At 41.2% G+C, this 25,041-nt stretch overlaps 1 protein-coding gene across 1 annotated transcript in view; it reads left to right on the top strand.

Annotated features, from left to right (window-relative positions):
- Positions 1–63: 63 nt before the first annotated feature.
- IQCK (IQ motif containing K) overlaps positions 64–25,041 on the top strand; it is a 74,413-nt gene continuing 49,435 nt past the window's right edge. The window contains exons 1-5 of the mRNA XM_075285797.1: positions 64–146; positions 4,864–4,928; positions 6,721–6,793; positions 7,024–7,121; positions 24,642–24,694. Coding sequence (XP_075141898.1) covers positions 65–146; positions 4,864–4,928; positions 6,721–6,793; positions 7,024–7,121; positions 24,642–24,694 — 371 coding nt within the window. The 5' untranslated portion in view covers position 64. The remainder of the gene's footprint in view (positions 147–4,863; positions 4,929–6,720; positions 6,794–7,023; positions 7,122–24,641; positions 24,695–25,041) is intronic.

Raw genomic sequence — 25,041 nt, 5'->3', positions numbered from 1 at the left:
GAAGTCGTAGTGCTGGCCCTGCCGCAGCGCACGCTGGGTAAGGAGTCTCTGTGTACGCGTTACCATGACAACCTATGACAGCGCTATGGCTGCAGCGAGCGATGAGGTGCCTGTACCGCGGAGCCTATGGCAGCAGATCTGTGAAGGTATCACATTATCACATATAAGGGGGCTCTCATGAGATCACACAATCATCATGAAAATCCAGAAGTGATTCCAGTAATTGCACTTGCTCGGTAAAATGCAATTGTCGCTGCAGACAACTTTGTTGGCTTAAAGGGGAGTTCCCAATGGGACGTGGCTAAACCAATCCAAACTCTGCATATTAGAGAACTGCAATATTGTATTCTGAAATTTCTATAAAGACATGTTGTAATTTAGGTAGACTCCCCCCCCCTTCCTACCATGTAAGTCATACTCAAGTGCCAGCAGGAAACCTACTGGCAACTAAGAATCACGTGACTTGTTAGACAAATGGGCGTGGCTAACACTACGTGGCATCAACAAGACTCTCCTTGGCCCGAGCACCCCTATTAGGGTCAATTCATACAGAGGAAAATGGTGAGGAATTTGGTGAAAAGGAACATATTGAAGTTAATGGGAGGCTTTTTTGCAGCGCTGAAATTCCACACCAAATTCCTCACCATTTTCCTTCATGTGAATGGACCCTCAGTCCGCTGATGGTTGGGTGTGGCGGGAGTCAGACCCCCACAAATATAATACTGATACTAACAATATACCATCAGTATCAAATTCCCAGAAAACTCCTGGGATCTTGCTTTCAACTAAGTTCCCCCGTTGCGGACTGCAGCAAAAAAGTGCTGTAGGAATAACTGTGGCGGGAATCCTCTGCAGACTTTCTGATTCCATTATATCTGTAGGGAAGCCGCTAGCATTTCCGTAGGTATAATTGACATGCTGCGATTTCTAAAACCGCAACGGTTTTGGAAATTGTAGCGTTTCCGCTGTACGTATTTTCTTCAATGTGTGGATTAGATTCACTAGCATCCATGCATTTTGCAGTGTCCGTAAAACGCAGCAGTTTCGGCCAAACCCATGGCGTTTATGCCACATGGGGCCCTTGCCTTCCTCTTTCCAAAAAATCAGCACTGGCAACTTGTTGAGATATTTTCCAGTAATGTCTATTCTGTCCCTTCCAGTGCTGTTTGTGGTGATTTACACCTGTTTAGTCAATAGTTACTCGCTTGATTCCCGCAATGTACATGCACACTCAATTTGGAGTGTGTTTTCTGTAACGGGAGGGGAACATTCTGTTGCCAGACACCTCTGACTTACGTCTTGTGATAGCAGATGATCAGACATGTTGAACTTCGTCATACCCAATCCTTTTCTCTTCTGACATCTGTCCTCAGAGGAGAGTCGGGCCACCCCTGTACACATTAGATAGTAGGCAGAGCATCTAATGTATGTAGACTATTATCTTATGTCTAAATACTTGCATCCCCAGCTGTATAATTTATCTGTCCTAGTCTTGTACATGACAGTATATGAGGCAGCGTTGGATCCCGTGCTGTCACAGCTGCAGGATGCCGCCTCCTCGGACAGCACAGCTGCGCAGCTGGGAACAAACACTCCGCTTGTGATGGATGAAAAACTGTTTATTTACTCATCTGATTTCTCTGGCCCCAAACCAGCGTTGTCCGCGCTCTGACCAAAATAGACGCTGGCTGCTCTACAATACAGGCAACATGCTGGAGGACGCTGCTTAGCCATTACACATTCTCCTAAACACCACGTAGAGAGATGTGGTGGAAGCCTTATCAGTGTATGGGAAGTGAGATCATGTGTAGTCATTAGACGGTAGTGGTGGGAGAAGAAGACAATAACAAAAAGCTCACACATAGTAAAACGGAGCTAACAATGCATCGAAAACTACATTTTTCATTTTTGCCTCCCGATAGTAGTCTATGGGAAAATGCAGCTTTACCGCAGGTCAAATTAAAGGAATGCTATCATTCAAACGTATTTTTTTATGACTAACACGTCGGAATAGCCTTAAGAAAGGCTATTCTTCTCCTACCTTTCGTTGTCTTCTCTGCGCCGCCGCTCGCCCGAAATCTCGTTTTTTGTTGTTATGCAAATGAGTTCTCTCACAGCACTGGGGGCGTCCCCAATGCTGTGAGAGAACTCTCTCCAGTGCCGCCTCTATCTTCGTCAGCAACGTCCTCTTCATCTTCTTCTTCCGGCGCGCGGTGGGTCAAAATTCAACGCATGCGACTTCAGATGTAGGCGGCCATTTTTTGTGGCTGCTTACGCGACCAGAAAAAAAAAAATAGCAAAAAAATGGCTGCCTGCATGTGAAGTTGGCTCTGCATGCAGTCCATGGGCGGAGCCGACTTGCACATGCATTGAATTTTGACCCACCGCGCGCCGGAAGAAGATGAAGAGGCCGTTGCTTATGAAGATGGAGGTGGCGCTGGAGAGAGTTCTCCCGCAGCATTGGGGACGCCACCAGAGCTGTGAGAGAACTCATTTGCATACCAACAAAAACCAGGATTTCGGGCAAACTGCGGCAAGGAGAAGACAACGAAAGGTAGGAGAAGAATAGCCTTTCTTAAGGCTATTCCGACATGTTAGTCATAAAAAAAATGCGTTTGAATGATAGGATCCTTTAACATGCATTGTTTTTGAAAACTCTCTTTCGCAGTGGTTTTCCATATAAGTATAATAGAGACAGAATGTCCACAGAGGAATACTCTGCATACTTTCTGTGAAAAGCTCATCGGAAAAAAACGTGATGCGTTTCCACTGCAGTCTGTCCCATAGCGCTTCTGTTTGCTATAGCCCGCTACATGGAGCCTTAGCCAAAAAAGGTTTCTCTACCATTGCATTTCTGAATGCAAAACTGGAGTAATTCACATCTCTATGTCCATAGCCACTTAGGCTGGTGACCTAAGTGACGACCTATCCCTATGGAGGTACAAGCGCACCAGCACAGGACATATTGCAGTCAATTGTTAGCTTCAGATGTGATTCTGGAAACAACATTAGTGACGCTCCCCACTACAGCTAGACCTGGACAACAGTCATGTGTATATTGAACATAGCATGATCCAGGCCTTGGCTTACAGGGGTATTCACACCATATCTCTAAGGATATGTCGTCACTTTAATGAAAGTCAGTGCTACCAGCCATCTTGTTGTGCAGGGATTTGCAACCAGCCCTATTTACTTGGATGGGGCCACACTGCAGTTATTTGCACAGTGGATACTAAGGCAAGGTTGCTCAGAAAAAAAAACAAAAAACACTACACCAGCAGTGGGTCCTCTTCATTCTCAGGGTTAGTGGGGGTCCTACTTTATAAAATGGGAGCACCCCTTTAACCGTGATTATTTCTTTCTTTCCACCATGTGCACAAAGCAATCTGCATCATTCTTTGTTTTCTGACATTTCAGACAAAGAGATGTTGGAGATGGTACAGACTGGTGCAATTTAGTGATACTTCTGGTACTCCATGTGTAATTCAGCATCTATAAAGGGTTCTGTTTAGAGAATCTTCATCTCTTGGCTAGCGAAGAGTGGTTACAAAGAGCGTCTCTTGCTGTGGAGGACCTGTGTTACACAGAAACCCTTTGATTTAAATGCACAATGTGCAATGCCTACTTTCCAGGTTGGAAAATCTGGTCCATGTATCATCCAGATTTTCCTACCCAAACCTGGTCAGAAGACCGGATTCTTTGCTTAATAATGATCTATGAGGCTCGGAGTCTTTGCCTGCCCATGGTATGGGACTGTAAAGCTATGGTATTCACGGACTCCCAGCCTCATAGGTCATTATGATGCAAGGAGTCTCAGTCTGTTGACTAGGTACAGGCCAGGAAATGTAAGTACTGGATTTTGCAGCCTGCATTCAGTCATGTGCATGTGATTAGGTCAAAGCCGTGTTAATGACTAAATGACCAATAATCCTGGGTAACTGTCGTCGTCCTAATTAATTAGGCTGAGTGCCAGGCGGTAAAGAAGTCACACCACTCTATATGTCGGTATTCATTCCACTCTCAGCTAAGGACTGTGTGCTGACGCACTTTTATTAAGACCACAGGGGTTAAATAGTGGCAGAGAAAGATAACAACAATGTAAGTTTTCATATTCATTCCTGATTGGTGTGATACATCTCAATCAAACAGAAAAAGTTTAAGCAGTTCCATATATAGCCAGCTACTCCCGGTCCTGCGTGGTAACCTTGGGGAGCTGTCTTCTGGCAGCAAGCCAAGCATTTGTTTTTTCTTGCACCCATCCTGGATGCAGGCACCATCTTATCATATAACGTTATACCAGTTTCAAGCATAAGCAACTATATCTAGTATTCAACTTTTAAGGATAACACTGTTTTTCATAAACTACATGATTATAACCTTCACACATGCATGTGTCACTTGCATCTAAGAGCCTCTTGACCTTTATGCGGAGCACATATCTGGTGCCACTTTGGAGAAAGCAAAATGCAGCTTACTATGTGCTATATTAGTGCACTGGACATATGCTCCTCATAGATGTCTTTGGTCTATTACCTACATGTATATACAGTCAGCCCTGAATACAGGAGGCAGCTCATGCTTTGCTTATATTTATTTCCTTCTTTATCCATCATAAGACTGCAAGAGTTAACAAGCCATTCTTCAAGAGTCGTTCAATGTATTTGTCATTCACAATCAGTGATGTGTTAAGATGTGCCATTGCTTGTTACATTTCAGTACATCATCTTCTGTTCTTCTTGTCATATAATAATCATTGTATCAATGTGAAGCGACATACAATATTAGTAAATCTCTCTGTATTGTCCTCTCCTTCCTTCTTGAATAGCACTAATAACCATCCATGTGTTTTTTTTTTCCCTCTAGACTATGAGCTGGAGCAGCCATCGTTGCCTCCTGGTTATAAATCTAAAGGAACATTGATAAGACACGTGAGTAGAAACACATAGGTTGTCCTAACAGCAAGGCTGCCGGCAATATGGGTGACTCACTACGGTCACAGAGCTGCCATCTATTTACATGTTTTATTCTTTTTTATTATATAGTAAAGGATTTTGCTTTTGGAAAATTGTGACTCATAGTGGAAGTTCATTTTGGCACTTGTGTTTGTCTTCCTCTGCATGTGATAACACAATGATAATCTCACAACCTGCTCCTGGTATTGTTGGCCGCTGAAATAAAGGGATAAAGCTAGGCTAGCAAGTTTCCCTTTGTAGGATTGCATGTCACACAGAGAAATTGTTTAAAGGGGTTGTCCACTTTCAGAGCATTAGTGAGAGACAAATGTTATTGTTTGTATAATAAAACTTGTACAATTTTCTAATATACTTTCTATCAATTCCTAATGGTTTTCTAGATCTCTGCTTGCTGTCATTCATTCTGTTACTTCCAGGGGATAAAAATCAGTACATGGTCGTGTGATGTACAGGCCATGGTCATGAGATGGATATACAGGTGCACAGCTCATTACCAGGCTGATGTATGATTACTGTGCTGTGACTGTAATGAGCTGTGCACCTGTGTGTCCATCCCATGACCATGGACTGTATATCACATAACCATGGACTGTATATCACATGACCATGGACTATCCATCACATGACCATGGACTGTATATCACATGACCATGTACTATCCATCACATGACCATGGATTGTATATCACATGACCATGGACTGTATATCATATGACCATGGACTGTATATCACATGACCATGGACTATCCATCACATGACCATGGACTGTATATCACATGACCATGGACTGTATATCATATGACCATGGACTGTATATCACATGACCATGGACTATCCATCACATGACCATGGACTGTATATCACATGACCATGGACTGTATATCATATGACCATGGACTGTATATCACATGACCATGGACTGTATACCACATGACCATGGACTGTATATCACATGACCTTGGACTGTATACCACATGACCATGGACTGTATATCACATGACCTTGGACTGTATATCACATGACCATGGACTGTAAATCACATGACCGTGGACTATCCATCACATGGCCATGAACTGTATATCACACGACCATGGACTATCCATCACATGACCATGGACTGTATATCACACGACCATGGACTATCCATCACATGACCACATGACCATGGACTGTATATCACATGACCATGCACTTATTTTTATTCACTGGAAGTAAGCAGTATTAATGACAGCAAGCAAAGATTTAGAAACCGTGAGGAATTGTTACAGAAAATATTTAGGAAAATTGTATAAATTATTATTATACAAACAATAACATTCGTCTCTCAATATGGCGTGGCCATTGGTGGGTGTCTGTATAATATCTGATACTGTCCAATAATCTTCATATCCCCAGGCAATTCCTACTGAGGCCCCGCGTTTCGGAAACGCAGCTTTTTGTTGCAAATTTTGCTTCCTTTTTATGAGCCAAAGCCAGGAGTGGATTGAGCAGAAGGTAGAAGTATAAGAACTTCTATATATTTCCCATTCCTTTTTTAGCCATTCTTGGCTTTGGCGCAAAAGAGAGTTTGAAAAGAGATGCCCCAGAATGATGATTTCATGTAGAATACAAGTATTTACTGAAATCGATCTGTCAGGACAGGTTAGAGGTCCTCCTTATCTGTAGAGTGTGTATGGTGTATATGTATTCTATGTACTCTATGAAGATATAAAATATATGTAATAATCCTATCTGACTTAATATACAGGTAAAAGAAGGTCAGCCTGATGAAGGTATATGTGATGATATATCATCCGAGCAAACCCCTGACCCAAAGACATGTAAGTAAGGAGAAAGTGAACAAATCAGGGTAAGGGTCCCAGTTATTTTAATATGTTGTGCAGAAAGTACCGCACATGCTACAGAGTCACCCAAGTTCAGATGTATGGAATAGATATTAAGTGGCAGATATTTACTTTGTGAATATACCCTCAAGTATTGCATTACAAGTTATTAATAAACTATCCATAACGAGATATAAGTATTCATATCACACATTATCCCAAATTAGGTTCGCCTGGGGAATATCTGGAATCCTTCATATTCCCAGTGCTTCTTCCAGGAATGGCTGAACTGCTGGCAGAGGCTAAGAAGGAGAATTGCTTTGTAGTAAGTCATTTATATGGAATGGATTCTGTATGTCATATATCATTACAATGTTGTCAGGTGCTCTTTTGCTGGTATTTTCCCCATTGCTGTTAGTTTTGGTTGTTGATAACACTGTACTATTAGGAGTGCCTGACTTACAGCTCAGAATCATTGCTGGGTGGTGGTGCATGTCCTATTCACAGTACAAGCGCATACAAGTGTCCCGATGATGCTGAGCTGGCCCACCTGACAGTACAGTAATGTAGGTAGCCGAAACGAACAGCTCCAATATCTCTGCAAGGGGGGAAGATGCCAGAAAAACTTAAAATGTGCTGAATTCAGCGCATCAACAGATATATAATGGTATATAATATTCTCTAGGCTTAGAGGTCATAAAAAGTCCTCTTTAAAGATCTATTCCATAGTAATGCTGTAGCTACTGAGCCGGAACCCACAGCATGGCCCCATTCATGTGAACAGGGACGTTGTGTCATTCCCTGCACAGCGGTGACTGGATGCTCCATGGTGCAGGGAAAAGTTTTATTAGGGTCATAGCCCTCTATCAGCCCTGTGGCTTTTTCATTCCTAGGATCGATGAGGGTCCCCCACTTAATACAAAGTAATGGGATATTGTAGGGTTATGCCGTCACTATATGAGACTGGAATAACCCTTGTAAGAATTGATATTATCAGAGACAAGCCATATCACAATGCATGTCCTGCAAAACGAATGAGTTTGCACATTGAAGCTGCTGCCAGCCAGACTTTTCCTATGTGACAGCCTTGTAGTATTTCATGGCAGCCATTCACATGATGGCTCAAGTCTGCCAGGATGAGAGCTGTCCCTACAGAATGGCTGTCCATTCTGTCTCATTGAGGGACCCCTCTGTATGATGTTTTATCTTGTTCCTCTCTCCATGACCTTTGCCTTATCTGACTGTGCCTTGTCTTCTTGTGCTTCAGATGTCACCTAAAAAGCTTCTGTGACATCTGCGATATGTGAGTCCCCTGTGGTGTAGTACAATACCTTCCTGACACAGTGTATCCTTCCACTTGGGTTACAAAACCTTTATGTACATTGTATCTCTCTATGGATATAGAAAGGGGTACATTCACATGATCAGGATTACCTGCAGATTTTCCACATGGATTCTAATTCAGAAAATCTGTACTGTAAACCATTGCCATTAAACTTTTTCATAATTTCCAAGTCTGCCTTTCAAAATTCATAAGGCAGCTATGAAAAATTCTGTCAACGTAGCTATGTGAGGGCCTATTTTTTGCATAACGTGCCTTACTTTCATTTTGCACCATTTTGGGGTACATATAATGTTTTAATTAGCTTTTAATGACATTTTTGGAGGGTCTGTGTGAAAAAAAAACTATAATTCTATCATTATTTTTTTTCATTTTGCTTCATAACATTGTTCAAAAATAATCGATTTGCCAAGGTGACCGTATCCTGACACGTATAACCTTTGTTGATGGGGATATGTCAGGGCTCTTGATTTGCAATTTTTATTGATATCAATTTTTCGTCTGTATGACTTCTTGTTCCCTTTTCATTGCTACCTTTGGGGAAAGTGAAGTGACCAAAAGATTAATTTACGTTTTGCAGTATATATTTGTATTATTTATTTTTTTATTTTAGGTGCTCACCGTATGGGATAAATAATGTGATTTTTGGATAGTAAGGACTGATGCGCACATGGGGATATCTAACATGTTTCTTTACATCATGTATTTTTTGTAAATATAAAGTGGTTTATTTATTTTATTTTTTTATTTTTTTTAAAAAATAACTTTTTTTACACTTTTTTTCCCGGCGCACAAGGGGACTTGAACATGGAATCTCTTTATCCCCAATACAATGTACTGCAATGCCGCAGTATTGCACTACATCATACATAGCATCCCTATGTACAATAGGGAAAGGCAGCCAGGAGCTCGTTAATTGGCCTCCTGGCTGCCATGGCAACCCCTTGGACCCCACAATTTTATTGAAGGGAATCTGATGGGCAGAAGATGGGGTGATCTTTCTCTCTAACCACCAAGATGCCATAATCACTATTGATCATGACAGCTGAGAGGTTAATCCGCTGGAATCAGAGTATTTTCTGACTCTGAAGGATAGTACCAGGTCTGACAGTGTAATACAGTCTCAATACAGAAGGCATGCTGCAGGCACAGCTTCTGTGCCTGCACCATTACACTCACTCTGATATAATAGTACGAAAATGAGCAGGAAGGGGTTAAAGTTAGGACCGGAAGCACCGGGGTAGCAGCAGACACTAGGGGGCCCAGTGGCACCCGCTACTGCTGCAGATTTTTTTTTTTTAATAGGCTGTTACCTGCTGGAGTAACTCCAGCAGGTAACAGGCCCTATTTACTGCAGCGCCGACTGCTGCCTGAAGATAGAGAGGAGAGATGCTGCCTCCTCCACAGTGCATCTTTTAACAGTAGTGAAGCCAATAATTGCTGGCTTCACCACTATACCCAAGCTGGGGCCACCCACTAACTACCGCTACCGAAACATCTCCTGCCTGCTGTCTCCAAGCCCTGTGCCAGCATCTATACTAGTAAGTTATGGACCTGTGTCATGACGTCATTAAAGGTCCTTTAACCTACTAAGATAGAATGAAAGTATTGTGTGGGTGGAGCTATCTGGATTGTACAGGTCAGTTTACAATGGGGGAATGGGTTACAGGCTGCCTGTGAGCAAGAGGGGTACATGGGTGTGCAGGCTGTGTGTGAGACAGTCTGCACCCTCATTCCCCCCTTTCTCATACACAGCCTGCACCCCCCATTCCCCCCTATGTGAGCAAGAGGAGGGAATGGGTGGTGTAGGCTGTGTGTGAGCAAGAGGGGTACATGGGTGTGCAGGCTGTGTGTGAGCAAAGAGGGTGACGTGGGGCGCAGGCTATGTGTGAGAAAGAAGAAGAAATGGATGGTGCAGGCTGTGGGTGAACAAGAGTGTGGTGGAATGAGGGGTTCCCCGCTCCATATAACCCTCTTGCTCGCACACAGTTTGCACCCCCATTACCCCCTCTTGTTCATACATACCCTGCACCCCACGTGACCCTCTTGTTCACATACAGCAAACATACAATATACATACAAAAGTTCGCCAAGGGGTTAAAGTCAATAAGAAATTCTATTTCTCTTGCATATGATGCAGATTTTTTTTCATGACTGATGGTTTAGATCTTAAAATCCACAGTAAATCAATTTCCAGAAAAGATTTTAAAAAGAAGCTTGAAAATCCACGTATTACAGGTATGAAAATTAGCACTAAAATAAGTTGCTGTGGATTTCCGTGTGTGTCTATTCAAATTTGACTTGGATCTCCTCATGCAAATCCTAAACGTGTGTATACAGTACATACAGAAGAAAGAAAACATACCCACATTATACACACAGTAATACAGAGGACATACAGTTCATCCTCATCTAAAAGTACCACTCAATAAATGTATACTTAGGGTACCTGCACACCATCATTGAAATCTGCATATATATGCATTGAAATCTACGCAAAAAAGTGTTGCCAACTTACAAAGGGAGAAATCTGCTGTAAAAATCTGCAGCATAAATTGATGCAGAATTATAATCCATACCCCATGTTAATTCCCATCTGCGAGGGGATGAGATTTAGTGAAATCTCATCCACTTTGCTGCTATTGTAAATGCTGTGGATTTTTCACTCACAATGCCAAGGTGTAAAATTTGCATCGTATAGGTTCTTTGTGCACATCCCCCTAATAGTACATTTTCTGTGATTTTCTGCTGAGGGTTGTGGTCTTACATTTCAGTGTCTATGACCTTGGGGTCTGCGCAATTGATGCGGTTTAATCTTTCCATTGTGTGGTTCTTTAGAATATGTTGGGATATACTGTAGATATTGGGAAGAAGACTCTTACACATGTAGCAGTCATTTCTTGAACAGTAGAGGGCAGCGCAGTTGTGAAGTTAGCCATACTTGGGCCATGGCTGTAAAGTACTACCAGCTTCTCATGCACCCAGAATACAGATTGGCCGATCGTGCCCAAAGACAGCAGGAATGATATTATAGCATTCAGTCATTATACTATGGGGGATAAATCTGTATTGATTTCATTTCTCGCTCCTCACGTTCTGCCAGGAGATTGAATATAAATGTAAATAAGGTCTGAATGCCTCCGAGCATCTCATGACCATGAGATTGGGCCAAAATAACAAGCGCATGACACTTGCATAATGTCAGCAGCAGCTTCTGAAGGAAACAGCAGATGCTAAGACAGACGTTCTTCTGCCCTACAACAAAGGCAATCAGCCAAACAATGGCGGGATACAAGAAGAGGATCTATTCAGGAAAATATTATGAAAGAGCAGCACAAAGTGGTACAGAAACCCCTCTCAATGAAGCAGCCGGCTGAGATGTAACAGGCAGACATTTTGAGACTTCTGTAACAGACTATTGTTTACTTGTCATGTTATTTAGAGATGTTCTCTGTCTCTGAACTTTTCCCAAGACGAACCGTGGAGCATCGGTCGTGGGAAGAGTTCGCCGCTCTGAGAACAAAGCCCGTCACCGCCACCTGTCAGCGCAGGGAACAATACACATTTCATCCACCACTAACATGGACTCAACGAAAGATATAGTATATATAGGAGAATGGGTGCTAGCAGGTGCATGACAATTGTCAACCTATGCAATATTAAATAGCTTGTCCTACTATGTATTGGTACAAAAATTCGATTTATATGCCCGCAGTTCAGTTTACTTGAAACCGAATAGTCTGAATGAGACTGGTTGCTAAAATCTCTCTGCTTGGCAACCCTGTATATGGCTAAGCTCATATCACATATCAGATATGATACAGATACCGGACATCAGATATTGCTACAGATATTTGATGGGAAGAATATCTCAATATGCTGCACTAGTCTTCCTGTAAATATGGAAATGCCCATAGTGTCATGGTTTCTGTTTTATATAAAAAGAAAATACTATGACACAGATGTGAACAAAGTCTTAAGGACGTATATCTGTTTGTCCTGGTGTCAGTATCGCAGTATACTAGGACTCTTATGACATGTGTAGTCCCCTCTGACCTGGGGGACACAGCAGGGTCTCAGAAGATGGATCCTGCACCGATATGAGAAGTGTACAGTATGGGCTGTAGATTTCTATATGTTCTCCCTGAAATGGTAGTGCAGGAGCTGTTAAGTCACGGAGGCACGTGCTTCTTTATAACTATCACAGATCCAGTACAAAGGGGCTTATTTATTGTTACTATCGATCTTTGCGCTGTCGTAGGCCTCCTGCACATAACCGTGTGGGGTCTACAACTGATATCCGCGTGTCACCTGTGCTTATCACATTGAGTTGAATGGACAGAGACGCAAATATGTATATGTATAGGACCTGCTTCATATTTTGCGGCTCTTCAAACTAGGCGGTCGCGTGCCGTAACTTTCATAAATAGGGTGCACCTTGTGATGCTCCAAAATTATGGCTTACTTTCTGATGTCCCAAAATAATCTCTTTCCAACGCGACAAACATTCTGGCGCACTTTCTGAGATGGCAGGTCTTACCACGCCAACACAACAAATCCAATACAGTTACACTGTTTGGGGCCAGTAACATCATACAGCATATTTATAGTACCAATAATATAGTTTTATAGTATAGTATCTGACATCATAAATAAATATCAATATTTAAAAAATAAAATCTAATAAGAATATTCTGGCTCTTCTTCAGTATTGCAGTCAAGTGTCCAGAGTCAGCCTAACACACAGCGTCATAGGGATATATGATGCTTTGAATTGGTTGGGATAAGTAAACACATGGACACATGACCATAATATAGGTACAAAAATGTGCCCGTAATATCCAGATGTAGCAGAGATAACCCGAACTTCTGCAATTGTTTAAACTGCCACAACGTAATTTCTTATCATAGATGACAAAAACAATGAAAGTTAGAGGACACAGGAGAACACAGGACAAAGTCTACAAACAGTACATGCATGTATACTATAGGGGAGAAAAGGGAGGGTTAGGGATAACTATTGGCTGAACAAGCATTCGGCCGACAGCTATTGAAGATGTATGACCAACTTATGTAGGGGTCATCGTTTCAGTTGCTCAACATGCGGAGGTAATTATAAGATATACTGTTATCTGACCAGCCGTATACCATTGTCATGGATCCATTCACAGGGAAAGATTCTTCTACTTCTGGCCAAAATCTAATCGCCTGCAGCTTTTGTATAAATTCTTTTTCAGTGACTTCAGTTATATTCTTTCATGACTTACGCTATCTGCCTTCAATCCTGTTTCATCATTATATCGAATCCCTGATAAAGAAATCTAATTTACCGTAAGTAGATCCTCCAGAGAGACCTTCACCACCGCAGGACAGAGGAACCCAGCCTTAACTCACATCATGTGGTGACAACAGGAATATTTTTTTTTACATTTTTTTGTGTGAATTTGGAAACTTTCCAGAACCGATCTTCTTCAGAATGACTGATGCAGCTGCGCCATTCTTCCCGGCCTATCCCGTCATGGAGCAGATAATTGGGCCCCTGAAAGACTTAATCATAGGTATTATGAGGAACGATCATGACTTGATGTGTTTCCTTTCACTGGGCGAGCCCTGCGATTTTCCAGCAGCTTGATCTCATGTTTAGCATTAGCCTAGCTGCAGGATGCTCATTATTACTAGGACGGCTTACATATCAGGAAACTGTTCCTGCAATAATTTCCCCATTTCCTTCTCATTGGATTGATAAGTACTTTGTGATTAGTAAAGTAGAGATTACTATATGTAGTACAAAGACTTGTAATATGCCCTATTTATAGATGGATGTAGTTCCCAGTATATGTAATAATCCTTACGAAGTCAAAAGCATATCGCTATGGAGCAGTCAGATTTGGTCTTCATCTCTGGGAGAAAATTCCTTTCTGACCCTAAAAAGGACAATTGGAAAAAAATCCTACCCATCCCAAGTATTCAGCATATAACTATACATCTTCACTTGTCTTTTACATTTATTTACAAGGGTGATCTGGGTCACTGAACCCATTTACAAATACTTCTTTTTTGTAATAAATACAATTTTAATAAAGAAGATTATTATATTTGGGACCACTGTCGAGTTGGAATATAGGATGTCTACGAATACCCTCTGGAGAACCCAGCATGTCTATGCCTCACACAGATTTAGGATAATAGTCAGATTGCTGGGGGTCTTTTTACTGAACCTCCCAGCAATCACAACAATGAGGGTCTCCAAGTCCCGATCGCTGCTTCCTTTACTTGTATGGGGCTGACTGACCGCTGTTCTTTGGGCTAGCCTTAGGTTGAATTCCATCATGTGCAAAATTTTCATTTGGTACGTAGCACCCACCATAAAAAAAAGCATTAGAGAACACGCAACAACTAGTGTATGCTTTTTGTGTTTGTTTTTTTTCTTTTTGAACATTTTCAGAATCCATGCCTAGGTATGGGGTTATTTTTCAGACATTTTTCCATAGATAAAAATTGCATGACAAAAATCTCTGAACAATAAATAAACACCAAAAAACCTATAAAATGCATTTCGAGTTCCAAAAAGTATGTGAAGGAAACACAAGGATGCATGCACACAATGCCTCTGATTTACTATTCTGAATACGACTAGACACTGGCGTAAACATGGCACATCTTTGGCGCAGGGCAGTGCATCTCTGGCACAATGGGGGCTAGAATTTTCCAACACGTTCGATGGGGGTGTGGATTATCAGAAAAAGGAATCGTGGCTTAAAAGAGGAATGATGCTCCAAATATGTACCAAAATAGTGATGAAAAATTTTGGCACAAAGTAAGTCAACTAAAGGGTGAATTTTGTGAATTGTGGACTCCCAGTGGTCTGAGCCACAGCGAAAATAGTATTGAAAAATTTTGGCACAAAGTAAGCCAACTAAAGGGTGACTTTTGTGAATGGTGGGCCCCCATTGGATCGACCCACAAAGATGCAGTTGATAAGGGATAAATGATGTTATTGGACAAACTCCTTTAATGTGCACCAAGTAGTGTTTCAGTTTGCCCCGTTGTGGTGCCACAGATTTCTGGACGAGGTGTTAGAGAGATGACTTTGCATTTTACTTTCCTAGCCAGCGCTTCACATTATGCAGATTGCTGCCACCTGTATCTTGTTACATATACAGTATATATATTTCATATCAGCCGCACATGCTGGTATGTGAACTTTCTCTAACTCCCGGTAAGTAATTTATTTGGTGAGCACTGAGAGGAAGTCAGATGATGTCAAATAAATGAACAGATATTTACTTAGTAACTAAGCCAACGTAGATACTTTTATCCTGTCCATGGAAAAATTTGGGTAATCTGATCGCAGAGTGACTCCCTACTAAGTCTCTCCTCTTACAGTGCAGCCTAAATTAAATATGACCTTTCAATTCCGAGCCCGTAATTGAAGAAGGATTATGGGATCATACATGTAACCAGTATGTAAATCATACCAGTATAATTGCGTTTTATTGCCTGGGAGTCTGATGTAAAAGTATAAGGTAATATACCATGGTTATCACTTGTGATATATAAGTGGTTCTCAGCTTTGGTCAAAACCTACTTGTCAGAATAGTATAAGCCAATTGTAGAGTGTTCTCCTGCTGGGAACCTCGGCAATCTGCTCTCATTTATGGGAAAATATGGCAGTAAGTGTTCAATAGAACATGGGGCCCTATCACCTTAACAGCATCATCTACTGGGTAAATGCCTGAGCTACCACAGTTCTTGCATAGGGGCCCTCAGATGCCTGTGTTCACCCCTGACTAGAATGTCCAACATTAGTTTTTTTATATTCTTCAACCTACAATTCCAATAATCTAGGCAAATACACAGACTACCCCTACTATAGCATACACTTCACCTATTAGGAATAGTTCTTCAATCAAAAAAAGTTTTTTTTACAACACATGAGTTTTAATGTCAAAATTTTATTAGAATACACAAAACTAATCAATAAAAAGAACCCTAACTAAAAACAAGCAAGGTCACGGTGTCACAAAAATGCATTGCATGAAAAGAATAAGCAGCAACAAAAGGAAAACAATACAAAAATAAATACCTGTCTGGCTAGACTCTAACTAAACATAGAGTAGGTTACCTCACCTATAATAGCAGAAATCAAAAGCCAGTTGAATAATTCAGGACACAGCTCCAAAAAAACGACCTCTCTCTTTGGCTCTCCAGCCAAGCTCTGCCAAAGTGTTGCTGCTGGAGCTGGCTTCTTAAGCCTCCTTGACGAGGAGACTCTCTGCAGTTGAGTCGCTGCTGGAACATCCCCAAAGTGTGGACTGGAGGAGGGTGGAATGACAGGTCCCACTACCAACCTACCTGTCATTCCTAAAAATCCAGCCCAATATTGAGCATTTACCAAAATGCTCAGCAGACGAAAGTTGTCTGTTGAGAAGAAACATTCCTGGAGTTTTCTCATCTCACCCACCTGAGTAGTCTGGGTAAGATGTACACCCCCTCCATTACCTGACCAGCCATCGGCTTACACCTGCAAAATGCCATGTTTGTATGAAAGCAGGCCAATGCAGGAGACCCTCTTTTTAACCTCTCTCTTTACCTTACCCATTTTGGAGACACATTGTATTAACTTAGCACTCTTTAATATGGTATAAGGGCATCCCATTATGGACACTTATTTCCTATCCGGATAAGGGTCTGATTGCTGGGGGTCCAATCTCCAAAAGACCTCCTTGCGTTATTGGCGCTCCATTCACTTCTATGGGGCTGTGGGCAAATTACAGGATGTTACGGTACCTTTATAAGACATCTACAGAGGATAAGTTTGTCTATATCACAACTTCTTAAGTTCAGATGGGGAAATAGCAGGCACCATTAGCACACACGGGTTAATGATGGCCATAGGAGGATGCAGGGGCTGAAGTAAAATGTGAAATACTTGCTTGTATTTATTTTTAAAGTGTGAGAAAATGTGGTTATTTGTCTCCATAGGCTGGGGACACTCTGTAAACCTTGTGGGTAAATAGTATTAAAACATAAATCCAACTTATTGTGCTCTGTCCTTAGCTACACAGCTTCTAGGTCGGGCTCCATTTATAAACCATTGTTCACAACAGTAATGGCACAGGTGTATAAATATTACCAGCCCATAAAGGTAACTACACCCAAAACCACAAAAAAGGGAAGCTCAGTAATAATAATCTAATATAATGGAATGACTTTGTCCCTCTTCTGGATTCCTAGCCAGGTTAAGAGTTTATATATATAGTACGCAGTGATTGTGGTGGGAGTTGTGTCTTTTCAGTGAAAGTATTGACATGCAGAAGTTATACACAATGGGGCAGATTTACAAATTTTGTCTAATATTTAGACAGTGTAAGTACAATCTGAAAATTTATCGCGGTGGCTTGTGCTATGGCATTAATTCCCATATCTTAAGACAGTTTTGTCTAAGCTATTCCCTGGCTTACTTTGAAATTTTAGCATATCCTAAGTAACACCTTGTAAGGTGCAAAAAGTGTCTATAAAAACGAATAAATTCTGATGCATTTTAGCTTTCATTTAGCATGTTTGCTTCTTTCTGTATACCATTCTGATATGCATGCCACTTGGGAAAATGATATGATGGCCTACTTGCCAACTCAATCAGGAATGTCCAGGAGGCTCTCAACAAAGAGAGAGACCTGTCCCGGAAGAGCTGGCACATCTCCTGGGTCTGTAATTTTATAAGGGACTTGGGCACTTTTGTGTCCATGTCAAACAATTGGTGTGGCCATAGAGAACATTGAAATGTCTAGAAGGGAGATGGCCTAACCTATAGAGATTGTGGCGACATGTAAATTGGGATGTTGTCTCACCTGAATTTTGCACGTGGCATCGGTTTCCCAAAGAAACCTGAGCAAATGATGGCAAGTATTCATGATGGCGGTCATAGCCATCAGGTTAGCAATATTTTACCGAAGTACTAGATGATCATTCTATAGACTTAAACTATGATGAGCCCCGAAGCTCAGAAGACAACCATATGTGTAGCTGACATTAAATTTATCGTTTGCTACTAGGGTCTATTTCTTATGAGATATGACAGATAAAAGGGTTCCAAGACTGGATATTGATGGCCTATCCTTAATGGGTCGTAAATGTCAGATTGGTGCAGGCGTGACACATGGCATGAGATAAAAGTGCTCCCCTACAGTCCCCATGCTGTACATCACCATGGTCCATCAGTTACCATCCTGGGGGTGGAGGGCGCACTCCTTATGAACACAGTACACTCATAAACTATGTTCTGATGTATTCTTTAGTAGCCAAGCAACACATTAGCCCATAATTACTAATAATTGGAAGGTATACATTTAGACAGGCAGTCTGAATGTACACCAAATTTACCAGTGTCTGGATGATAAATCTGACATATCTGTAGACTCTTATCTAAGTTTATACCACCTTTTAGTTGCTTTACTTAGGGCCAGAATTTCACAACACAATTTTGGCACATTTAAGTCTTCTTTTTATGAGAATCCACACCTTTATGTCGAGCAAGTTGAAATATTTTCGCCCAAACTAGATGTGCCACATTGCGAAAAAGATGTTCCACATTTATGTTCATGTCTGGTTGTAACCACAATAGTAAACCTGTAGCAATGTTATTTTTCTACCATTTTGGCTATTGGTACTATAGACCTGTATCTGTAATATACTGGACTTGCACAAGATATTAGAGGAGTTTTCGAGTAAGTGGCCTATGAAGCAGAAATAGTAGTCACCTGTGCACCACTGCCACTTCGAGCAGCTGACCTGTGGGGGTCTTAGGTGTCTGGCCCCCACCATTCAGATATTGATGAACTATCTCAAGGACATTTCATCAATATTCACCTTCCTTTAATATGATGTGTCCTGTGTGTGCTCTGATAACAAGAAAGTCATTTTGTCTGGAGGGCCCAAGGTACCCCACTTTGACCCATCCAAACAATGCATTCTTTTTTTAAGGCAATTTAGTATTGGATTTTTTCTATTCTTGGACTTCTTTCTTCAGGCGTAGGAGCAGTTAACAAACTGGATCCTGTATACAACAATGATATCATGGCTCTAGTAACATCTGGTGTTTTTTCACATCCCTCTGAGTGTTTATGTGTAATTTAGTCTTCTCCGCACCATTGCTGGGTGACAAGGTGCTTTGTGAGCGGCACCAAATGAAGTCATTTTCTACTTAGCGAATATCTTCCTATTTAATAGCTGTTTTTTCACCTTAGTATTTATATTGAGACTGCGTGGGGCTATGGTGGCTCAGATATGAGTGGGAGGAAAATTGGGCACTTGAGCAGAAGTGATATATCTGTCTACGCAAGATCCTAACCTGCTCTTATACTGCTATAAAATAATACACATTATTTTTTAATTCTTGTTTTACAATCTAAACTCATGATCTAATATTGATATAACAGTGCTGTATTTGATATTTTGTATTTTGTAAGTATATACTCGAGTATAAGTATTCCATATATACTCGAGTATAAGCCGAATTTTTCAGCCCAGTTTTTGTGCTGAAAAAGCCCCCCTCGGCTTATACTCGAGTCAGCAGAAAAGAAATATTTTTTTTTTTAGGGGGGGGGGGGGGCTATGACCAGCCGCAATATTAATGTATAGAATCTCCCATAAAATAGTGCAAAAAAAGAAAGAAGATTTAAAAAAAAAAATTAAAAAAATAACAGTTCTAAATCACTCTCACTTTCCCTAGAATACATACAAAAGTAGAAAATGACTGCGAAACACATACACATTAGGTATCCTGTGTCTGAAAGTGCCTGGTCTACTGAATATAGGGGATCTGCAGTGCTCCTGTTCCATCGGGAAGGGGTTAATAGGAGCACTACAGATCCCCTATATTCAGCCAGGCTGAATTCCAATTGGGGGAAGAAAAAACAGTCCTCAAGCTCAGGGAAGGGGCAGACAGACAACCAGAACACCCCCTCACCTTCCCCAGCACCCAGCATCTACTGCACCCAAAAACTCCGACCATTTTAATTTTTGAAATTTCCCAGTAGCTGCTGCATTTCCCCCCTCGGCTTATACTCGAGTCAATAAGTTTTCCCAGTTTTTTATGGTAAAATTAGGGGCCTCGGCTTATATTCGGGTCGGCTTATACTTGAGTATATACGGTACTTCTTAAAGGGGTATGTACGAGTGAACAACCTCTATTACTATGTAGTCACATCAAATCCTCCAGATCAAGAGTGGATGCATCCATATGCAGTTTCAGTAGTACTAGTAGTACTTCTTCTAGGGTCTCTGTCCTTAACCTTTTAGTGACCATTATTTGCGTTTGTGTTTAATGGCACCATTTTGGGATAGATATACTTCATTGATTAACTTTTATTGTCTATTTTTTTGTCTATGTTTTTATGCTATAAATTTTGCGCCATTCACCAAACTGTTTAAATATCTTGATAAATGTATTTACTGGTTCAATACAATAAAATTTTGATCACTGTTTGTAACATTATTTCGGTGGCCGATATACACCATCTGATCACTGTTATAATGCATTGCACTACCTTTTATTATACTGGCAGGCAGTTTGTTAGGCCAGGCCTTTGGCTGGTTTGATACTGAGGTTGCTGGTGACAGATCCCCTTTAAAGGGGTCATGCTCAACTTGTTAGAAGCGTTCCTAAGGGCCCCCAAGTAATCATCTGTGGGGAAATATTCCGTTTGCCTGCAGCACCACTACAGGTGGAATTAGTCATTACACATCCCTATTCATATAAATAACGTGTTTTGTAATACAGGACAGGACAGGTCCTCCAGGGCTAGAGACACTCTTTGTAACCACTCTCCTCTTTGTCCAAGAGCTGATGATCCTGACCAGGAGACCTCCTCTATTAACTCAGAACTCCCTAGGAGAGTAAATAGAATGGGTTTCTTGATCAAATAACCCTTTTTATTGGTATAAACCAGCATATTGCACAGCCAGGAATGTTTTTATGGATTTGGAAAGTTCAGGTCGGGGGTACTACATACACATTTTGCTTTTAAAAAAAATTATCTCCCCGCAAACAATTCACATTGTGAAGGCTTAATAATAATAATAATACATTTTATTTATATAGCGCCAACATATTCCGCAGCGCTGTACAATTTATAGGGTTCAGATACAGACATACATAACAAAGAACGTCATTTCACACAATGGGACTGAGGGCCCTGCTCAAAAGAGCTTACAATCTATGAGGTAGAGAGGGTGACACAAGAGGTAGCAGGGGCGGCATTGCTTATACAGTGTTCAGACAATTTTGTGCATTAGGAATTGTGATAGGCTTGTCTGAAAAGATGCGTCTTTAGTTTGCGTTTGAAACTGTAGAAGTTGGGAGTTAATCTGATTGTCCGGGGTAGAGCATTCCAGAGAAGTGGTGCAGCTCGGGAGAAGTCTTGTATACGAGCATGGGAGGTTCTGATAATAGAGGATGTAAGTGTTAGGTCATTGAGTGAGCGGAGAGCACGGGTTGGGCGGTAGACAGAGATGAGGGAAGAAATGTAGGGAGGTGCGGCATTATGGAGAGCCTTCCTGGCTTCCTGTGTTTCTCTTACTGTTAAAATTGGACACAGTCGGAGCCAGAGGTTTGTGAATGAGGGTCACATTAGGTGTCAGATTTTTCCTAACAACATCCCGCTCCCCTGTTCAGCTGTTTGTAGCTTTTGGCGGTGAACTTATGACCCTATATATACATCCCTTTCATTCTTACTGCGCACGTACCATGTTTTTTCCTAGTGATATTTCACTCTCTAGTCACAAATACTATCTTATACTACATATATTATACTTTATAATACTATACCTAGAATTACATATGGGAAGAATATGCAAATCTGTCTCCCAAGATGTAAACAGGGAGACAGTGCCTCTGTTATGCCGCCCTCTATGGGAAGCACCCTGAACATCATGCCCGACTTTCCCAGAAGTCTTTACTGCATAATGCGGGGTTATAACCAAATCAATTTCTCAGCTACGGACGAGTTATGGATAACCAGCTATAGTTCATGCTGATACTCTTTAGTTTAGGTTGCTCCATTGACTTTTTGTGAGGATGACTACCATTTTGGTCGATATTTTTACATGTTGTCACAGGGAGTCCTTTGTGGTGTTTAACAGACATATCCTCTACGCAAGTGCTTCTAAACCTTTTCAAGAAAAGTTTCCCCTATTGAAAAAATACCCCAATCAAGTACCCCAGAGTAGCGATCACTTATAAATGTTATGTAATGCCCCCCCCCCATACTTTAACATGGTCTCTCACTGCACCAAAATGTAGTATATTGTCCCCGTCAGTGTCCCTATATGTAGTATAATGCTTCTCAAATTCAGTAGAATGGCCCCTTCAGTGTAATGTAATATAATGACCCTTCTCAGTGTTCCCATATGTAATATAATGACCCTCATAGTGCTCCACATGTAATATAATGGTCCGCACAAAGCCCTCACACTGCCTCCACATATAATGGTCCCCACATATAATTTAATAAACCTCACACTGCCTCCACATATAATAAACTCCATACTGCCTCCACATATAATATAATAAACTCCATACTGCCTCCACATATAATAAACTCCATACTGCCTCCACATATAATATACCTCACACTGCCCCCCATGTATCATATAATAAACTCCATACTGCCTCCACATATAATATCTCCCACATGTAATAAAATGACCTTACTTACCCCTTTGCTCCATGATCACTTTAAATGCCCACAGACGCCATCTATACATTGCAAGCACAATGGTCACTCCCATGAGTACTGATGGTGACGCTCATTGCGTTTGTAAGGTAAGGCAGAGGGACAATGGCTTTCACCATGTCTATCCCCAGAGCGCAGGCTGAGAAGTTTACTGGTGGGCCCTATGTACCAGTGCCCAGCCCTAAAAATAATCAACATAAAGGAGAAGAGATAACAATGAAATAATAACATAGTTATAACACGTTTGAGTTTTCTAAATCATATATACCCCTCAATGCCATCTGCTGTTAGATAAGTATCTAGCCCTTCGTGAATGCCAGTATAGTATCATTTCCCTGTAAAGAACCCTTCCCTACATCATTTTCTTCCCTCTACACCTGTTCCCTGGTCCTTTACACAGTTCTCAGAACAATTGAAGTGGTGTGCCAGTTCTTTCTGTCCACTATACATATTCATACATTTTAATAAAAAATCACTTCTAAAGATGGCAAAACACCTTCAATAGCTGTCTGCCTAATCTTCATTGCTTCCAGCTCCCAACTACACGTGCATGCTTGGCTTGACTGAGTGTGCATGTGTTCTCAGAAGGGTAAGCTGCTGCCAGACACCCCTGGAGGTGGCTTATCTCATATGAAATGAGGCTAGGGCATGTAAATTCAGTATATCCCGTCCTTCTGTCCCCTGACTTGAGCTGTCAGGGTAGAATTAGGAGGCCCCTTTACACAGCTGGTCAAATCAAAATTGTAAGGTTGGATGAGGCACAGACCCATCTAGTCCAATTTACACTCTACAGTGTTGATCCAGAGGAAGGCAAAAAAAAACCCATGAGGCTTATGCCAATTGCCACATTGTCCCATTCCTTCCTGACTCCAAAACCGGCAATCAGTATAACACCTTGGATCAACTTGTCTTTACCAAAATCTAAAACCCATAACCCGTAATATTTTTTTGTTAAAGAAAGGCATCCAGGCCCTTTTTGAACTTATACAATAACTCCACCATCACCAGATCCTGTGGCCTCACCGCTTATACAGTGAAGTGCCCTCGTCTATGATGATGGTGACATTTTCTTTTCTCTCGGTGTTAGAGGATGTCCCCTTGTCGCTGCCACCGGCCAAGGTCGAAAAAAATAATTTGTAAGGTGTTTGTGTTGTCCCTTCATGTATTTGCACTTTGTTATTAGGTCTAAACTAAATAACTTCAAATTTGTTACTCTGTCTCTGTACTCCAGTCCACCCATTCCCCTAACTATTTTAGCCACCCTTCTCTGCACTCTCTGTAGTTAATGTTGCACCGGAGTGAATGGAGCATGCACAAACACTGTTCCATCCACCCCTATGGGACTGAGGAATCACTGTAATGTCTCTCAGTCCCACCCCCCTTACTTTATTAAAAGGGTTGTTCAGGATATCGAATTTTGTGGCCTATCCTAAGGAGAGCCCGTAAATATCTGATATTTAGTGGGGGGGCTGGCCCCCTTACTGATCAGCAGAAAGCTCCGGTCCCTGTGTAGTGGCTGGGCGCTAGTCCTGCAGCTCAGCTCCGGTATCACCACTTTATAGAACATGGATCCAACTGCTTCCAGCTCTGTGTCTGCATGTATAGACTCCACCGGACAGGCCATAAAATCCAATATCCTGGACAACCCCTTAAATAAAATGAATAATAATAAAATAAATGACAATGTGCCTTTGTGTTCGAATTTGTGAATAGACTGTGTACTAAAATTTATGGGGTTTTTTTGCTTTGTTTTATTTTTTTTTCATAGAGAAAAAGAACAAAGTTCATTGCCTGTGACTTCCTCACTCAGTGGTTATATAAGTAAGTATCTCACTTATGCCTCTTCTGTGTAGTGAGAAACTATAGAAACCCAAATCGCTCTATCCGCAGATGGGCTAAAAAAAATATGGGACAAGGGCCCTTTAATGGTCTATAATATGGTTCTTGATTTTTTTATACTTGAACTCAAAATGTTAATGAAATTATATTTTCAATCTTTAAAAAGAATAGAGAGCTAAACTCTATAGAGATAAATGAAACAGTCTGGATATGTAGTCTCTTGGATATGCAGTGGCCCATTGTCTGATCAATCAGTCCACCATGGCCAATATCAGTGTCAGTTATTTCCAATAAGTTGTGCTGGTTTTGTCTATCTGTCTGCCTATCTA

This window comes from Leptodactylus fuscus, chromosome 8 (genome assembly GCF_031893055.1).
Source record: "Leptodactylus fuscus isolate aLepFus1 chromosome 8, aLepFus1.hap2, whole genome shotgun sequence".
Taxonomy (NCBI): Eukaryota; Metazoa; Chordata; class Amphibia; order Anura; family Leptodactylidae; genus Leptodactylus; species Leptodactylus fuscus.
Note: the sequence above shows the minus strand (reverse complement) of the source record. Positions and strands in the feature narration are given on the sequence as shown.